The sequence below is a fragment of the Lampris incognitus genome, chromosome 4 (genome assembly GCF_029633865.1).
Source record: "Lampris incognitus isolate fLamInc1 chromosome 4, fLamInc1.hap2, whole genome shotgun sequence".
Classification (NCBI taxonomy): domain Eukaryota; kingdom Metazoa; phylum Chordata; class Actinopteri; order Lampriformes; family Lampridae; genus Lampris; species Lampris incognitus.
This window is the reverse complement of record NC_079214.1, coordinates 10,686,369-10,692,497: the sequence shown is the minus strand read 5'-3', so window position 1 is coordinate 10,692,497 and position 6,129 is coordinate 10,686,369. Positions and strand designations below refer to the sequence as shown.

At 44.2% G+C, this 6,129-nt stretch overlaps 1 protein-coding gene across 1 annotated transcript; it reads right to left on the bottom strand.

The window, feature by feature from the left end:
- Nucleotides 1-256: 256 nt before the first annotated feature.
- Nucleotides 257-4,957, bottom strand: hp (haptoglobin). Its single transcript, XM_056278820.1, has 4 exons — nucleotides 4,883-4,957; nucleotides 4,398-4,477; nucleotides 1,246-1,529; nucleotides 257-975 (listed from the first exon to the last, which is right to left on the bottom strand). Exons 1-4 carry the CDS (start codon nucleotides 4,885-4,887, stop codon nucleotides 394-396), a joined length of 951 nt encoding a protein of 316 aa, XP_056134795.1. The 5' UTR covers nucleotides 4,888-4,957; the 3' UTR covers nucleotides 257-393.
- Between the last annotated feature and the right edge of the window lie 1,172 nt (nucleotides 4,958-6,129).

Below are 6,129 nucleotides of genomic sequence, written 5' to 3'. Positions count from 1 at the left end.
TGTGCTGTGTAATTTTGGTTGTGTCATTGAGTAATTTAACTTATATAGTTATGTCTTTGGTACTTTTTGTATGTTTTCTTGATCATATTCTCTGTAATGTTCGTTTTCTTAAGTGGATCCCAGAGAGAATAGCTGCTGTTATGACAGTTGCCTGACGGGGATCTCAGTCTACATAAATAAATAAGAATGTGGGCACCGCAGCTTTGTGATGAATTGTTAAATATTTTCTGGCCAAAGAGATGACAACTCCTCAAAGTCACCGATACGACAAATACTTTATTCCAAATAGTAATTTATTTTCATTTTTCAAAATTACTTCGATAAACCACAACATCTCCTTTCGTGTCGTTTTAAGCACTGACAGCACACATTAAAGTTACAAAATGAGATCACTCAGACGGCAGGGAGGGTTTGAGGCTGCCTTGAGTACATCTCAGCCATCACTGTGGAACGCAATTTAGCCGATTCCGTTGTGTCCCCCCTGATGACATGGTGGATCCACGGCAGGTAAGCAGTGAGCTTCATGTACACTGCATACTTCGACGTTCTGCAGCATTTGTCGTAAGACAGGATCCCCACAGCATACACGTCGCCATCTATAGGGTCTCTGACGGCCAGAGCCCCCCCGGCATCGCCGAAGCAGACGTTCTCTTCGTAGACGGTGGGCCCCGTGCAGAACATGTGGTCGTCCACCGCTGGAGTGTGCTTCTGATGCTCGTACTCCTCCTTGCATTCGGACTGATTTGCAAACGGAAGCACGAGGTGTTTGATTGACGATGCCGGTGTCAGCAAGGCCCCCAGGCCCCAGCCTGCGATGGCCCCTGACCTTCCCACCTCGGTCAAATGGGAACGGCTGCTGCATGGCAGGGGGATGGGAATCAATGTCTTGCTTAGGACCACGGGATCTTTTAACTGGATCAGAGCCAGGTCGTTGTCCCAGTCGGACTGGGCCTGGAAATGTGGGTGCAGAACCACCTGGAGGGCACAGATGATGGGAAACACTTACGAGATGAACGTTTGGATTTTGAATTCTCATTTCAGATGGCCCTTGTGTTCTCTCTCTCTCTCTTTTTATATATATATATATATATATATATATATATATATATATATATATACCTATAAATACCTATATATCTATATCTGTCTATACCTTATATTTATAGCATGGTAACACAAAATACTGGTCTCTGACTGGCTGGAGGGTGTGCGTTTGATTTTCTTTGTTCCCCATTACTCAGTTACCTTCTGTACTGCGTGCTCTTTGGCGGCAGTTGCTTGTTCCTTGCTTGAGATGTCCAGGTACACCTTGGGAATGGTTGGAGCTTTTCCCTGAATGGCCTGACGGCTCTTATTGACAAACAGGTTCCTGCCGGCCGTCAAAATCCAACGGTCACAGATGAGGGCACCTCCGGCAAAGCCACCATCCAACAAACTGTCCCCCAGATAGACCATGGCCTGCCAGGGCACATGAGGTGCCAAGGTCCCCCCAACCATACGCCTGGAACGGGTCGATGCTGATCTGTGGGCTGAAAAGTGAAGGTAGGAATGACTTTACATGCTACAGTTTGTTTTAGGCGAAGGTTATGTTCATAACAACTATTATACCCCCCCCCTACACACACACACACACACAATACTGCAGTGATATTCAATCAAATACCAGGTTTACTTTCCGAACACTTTCTGATTTTGTTGTCCAAAGGTCTAAAATTTCCAGAACTGTCTAAAATTATAGCTAGCTTAATTAGAGGCCGGAGGACTCCATTGTATAAAAATAACAAATATTCAAAGGAATTACTGACATGGTCTCATAAATATTGTCGTGAGTTACTCTGGTCTGTCAGGCTAACAAGATAGCCATTGGAAATCAAGAATGCCTCACTAGTTCAAGAAATGCATCTCTGTTAAAGTCCTTGACAATATCTATTGTTTTTTAAAAACAAACTTGCTTTCACTAAAAAAAAAAGAAAAAGAAAAAAAGAACTGAATTGATGAAATGAGGGATCTCCTTGATATATCGAGTCATTAGTGGCGTGTGAAAATAAAATCAGAAGCAATCGAGTTCGGCTCGCCTCACTCTCATGATCTGAGGTTTTCTGCAAAAGGGACACCGACATTCAGTTTATTCAGCGTGGAGCGACGGCTGAGCCCTGCACCGCTCCACGCGCTTTGATCCATGTGTCTTTAGCGACCGGCAAAGAGGATCATGAAACCTGCCCGAAGTGATGTTCTTCCTCACAGCACGCAAGATTCAGCTGAGCATGAAAAATAAAGGTATTATCGACTCATCTTGCAAATGTGAGTGAACCAAACAGTGTTTTGAGTCCAGCTGAAATGCAAATTTTAATTTAGCCCATATCCTCACAGATCTTCCCTGCGTCACGCCGTTATCTTTTTCCGCCAACAAATGCAACACATTTTAAACCGCCGCGTCTCAGCTAAATCGACTTCGGCTGGCATAATCAAATACAGACTGACAACGAAGTTTGGTTTGATTCATTCCTGAATCTGGGAAGGTTTAGAATATATGAATGTTTCATCAATAGCGGCGATGCTATCGTTTCAGATGATGGTATCAAAAAGCTTTTCCTTCATCTCAAAATGTGCCTGCTCTTTCTCCTGTCTGCATATGAACGAATAGTTTTGCAAAATTCCTTGGAGGCACTGAATCAAATTAAATCGAAGTCAAATCAATTAAATTTTATCTTGCAAGGAGTTGCTCCCAGCTAATGAGTAGTATTCGGAATGTAAAAGAAAACGGGTACATTTTCTGTCTCCATGCTTCTTCATGGAGCTCATGGAGACTAGACACGTCCCCCATTACAGCATCTCTGGATCTGACCAGGTGTCTCAAATCAGTTATGATGGTCTTGCTCTCAGACCCCAAAGGAAAGCCCTCATCGTGATGTAGGGGTAATCTATCTTCATGCAGATTATTGAAGAGTTATTACTTTAATTGCTTCTTAGAATTTGGGACCCGCTGCCCCCGGTGCAGGTGTCGTGGATGAAGGGTTGCTTTTTGGATGCTAGTCAAGTTTCCTAGCCTCTCTTGTGGTTTTCATTCAGGCGTGTCAAAAAATGCAAACCATTTGTGAAGGTTGGCACAGATGTTTCATGCCTTTGGTCCTAATGCATTTTATGATAAACTTCTATAAAAGTAGGTACTTAAATTTTCCCTGGAATGTGATTTATAGGCCCCCACACTGTACTTCTCCGTAAATGCATGGAGGCCTGTGTGTGTGTGTGTGTGTGTACCAGGTTTTTTCTATCCTAATGGGGACCAAATGTCCCCATTACGACAGAAAAAACCTGAAACCACCTATCTTGTGGGGACATTTTAAGGGTCCACATGAGGAAAAGGGTCTATTTTAGGATTGGGACTTGGGTTTAGGGTTAAGGTTACAATTAGGACTAAGTTAAGGCCAGAGTAAGGGTTAAGGTTAGGCATGTAGTTAGGTTTCCTTAACTACATGCCTAAATTCAGTTACTGCAAATTAACCCGTCGTAGCTGTGATCTGTGTAGCTAGGAGCAGTGGGCTACCGCCTTCATGCAGCACCCAGGGACCAACTCCAGCTCCTTTCCCTTTCTCAGTCAGGAACACAGACAGGACTATTAACCCTAACATGCATATTTCTTTTTGATGGTGGGAGGCAACCGGAGCACCCGGAGGAAACCCATGTAGACACGAGGAGAACATGCAAACGCCACACAAAGGACGACCCGGGACGACCCCCAAGGTTGGACAACCCTGTTTTCGAACCCAGGACCTTCTTGCTGTGAGGCGACAGCACTAAGGGCGGTACGGTGGCCAAGTGGGTTATGATGGTTAAGGTTAGGGCTAAGGGCTAGGGAATGATTGTAGTCAATGAGGGGTCCCCACAAGTATAGGATGACACACGGTGACACACGGTGACTGGGTACACCTTGGACCCTGGCTGAACTACAAGGGACTTGGAGGAGGTCTGGCCCCTTGACGTGCAGTACGCAGGCCCACCGGTGTGTGGCTATTCCCTGATGCCTACGAACCAGCCCCCCAGCTATGGGTTAAATAGTGCCACTGTCTAGTGGATACCTCGGGAGAGGAATAGGCTACGGGAGTAAACCCCTACAGAAAATCAACATCTACAGTGCTGTTGTTTATTGTTTTTCTTGCCCTTTCGTATCTATTTAAGTTGGGCAGTACTGCTGGCGTCGCGTGTGGCTGCCACTTCTCCTTCTTGTAGCCCCCCTTCCCATCCGCCCCTGTATGTTTGTTATGTTTATCTGTTGTCTTGTTTCACCCCGTTTATTGTGAAGCGACTTTGAGTGTTAGAAAAGTGCTATATAAGATTGGTTTACTATTATTATTATTATAGTGTGTGTGTGTGTGTGTGTGTGTGTGTGTGTGTGTTACCTGACATGGAATGTGTCATCGTGTCTGCAGGGTCTGCCAGGCAGGTCCATGCTGTCAACAGGATCACAGAGAGGGAAAACCTGAGAAGAACAGAGGCCAATGATGACACACAGACACAAGTCTTAAACTCTTCTCTCTCAGCCACACAGGTTCACTACGTAGGATGATAAACATACCGCAAGACAGCAAGTTGAAAACCATCAGCTAAAGAACGTCACTGCTAAAAACAAAACACCCACCCTCTATAAAATGTGACCCTGCCTCCTACAAAAGTATCAGAGGGCAGAAAATCACTTTTTAAAGACTTAACGAATGACATTTGGCTTTTCATGGGCACGGCATGTTTTATCCTTATAGTATTGAAGGTATTGGATTATCAACGAGAACAGAGCCCCCCCCCCCCCCCAAACTCTGTTAAAGTTCTTTGGATACTAACTAATGAACTGTACGGCGGAGAAAAGACAGAGTAAAGAAGAGAAGCTCACCACATCTTGCCAGCCGGTTGTTCTCCTCAGCGTGCTGAATGTGCGGTGAGTTGCCGAGGCGGCAGGCTTTATATATGCCGAGACAGAGCGGCCTGACCCTGCCGGGAAGCTCTACGTTGGGCAAATAATCATTGACTTCTGAATCACACAGTCGGTTGTGAAATCTCTCTCTCATCAGTTTTGGAGGAACACCATGGCTGACTAAAATTAAACAAGAAGAGCCGTGATTTCAGAAAGAACAAAAAAAAATCCCTCTGTTTTTTGTTTTAAAGGACAAAAACAAGTTCCTGTGCAATCCAGAAGCCAGCTCGGTGTGAAATAGCAGGGCGGTGTGGGGACAGGGCTGCACTGCTAGAGCTAAAACCTCTTAAAGCCATGGAACCGGACAAATGAGATGTCATAGCTGTCATTTTGCCTTTTTTTCCCCCACTTGTGTGTTTATTTGCATGTTGTGTTGTGATGTGCTTGACACCAGTTCAAACTCGTGTGCAGCTGCAGGTCTGGATATGTGAAAACCCATCTCGAGCCATGTGTAAGACGGTATGGGGGTTGGCGTGTTATGTACATTGCTTAACTGGTCATCTTGCCAGAGCAGGATAGTGGCCCAGACTGACTCAGCAGACTTCACCCCCCCCCCCCCCCAATTCGATAGTAGATAGCACAAGCATTGCAATGACGGTCTTAGCAGTGGGCCAACATTTTACAGCTTTCACAAGATTAAGTCTGCCCTGTGCCAGAATGTTCTCAGAAAGGAAAGTCCAGGCTTATGTATATGACCGCTTCGGAGCTTTGATAATATCTACTCATATATTTTCGTAATATGTGTGTGTGTGGTGTTAGTGTGTGTGTTAGTTAGTGTAGATAGCGGGACCAAAAACTAAAGCACTTATGATCCTAATTCTTTTTGGAGGTGGTAGGTATTGTCTCAGAGAGTAAGGGAAAAATCCCAGAAAATTTAACTTATGCATAATTATGCATAAATATGCAAAATATGCATTTTTCTAAAAATGGCTAAAAAAAACCACTTTTCTCGGCATTTCAGATGATTCTGAGCATCTTTGATTTTTTCACCTACATAAAAAAAATGTTCTGGGACTTAGAAATGTTTTGGCATTATGCAAAATATGCATTTTAGCAAAAATGCACTTATGATCCTCATTTTTTTTGGAGGTGGTAGGTATTGTTCCAGAAAGGACCAGAAAAATAGCAGAAAATTATAATAATTATGCATAATTATGCAAAATATG

Coding starts and splice junctions, on each gene's coding strand:
- hp (XM_056278820.1), bottom strand. Junction 1,530..4,397: donor GATGACACATTCCATGTCAG/GTAACACACACA, acceptor TTCACTTTTCAG/CCCACAGATCAGCATCGACC. Junction 976..1,245: donor AAGAGCACGCAGTACAGAAG/GTAACTGAGTAA, acceptor TGTGCCCTCCAG/GTGGTTCTGCACCCACATTT.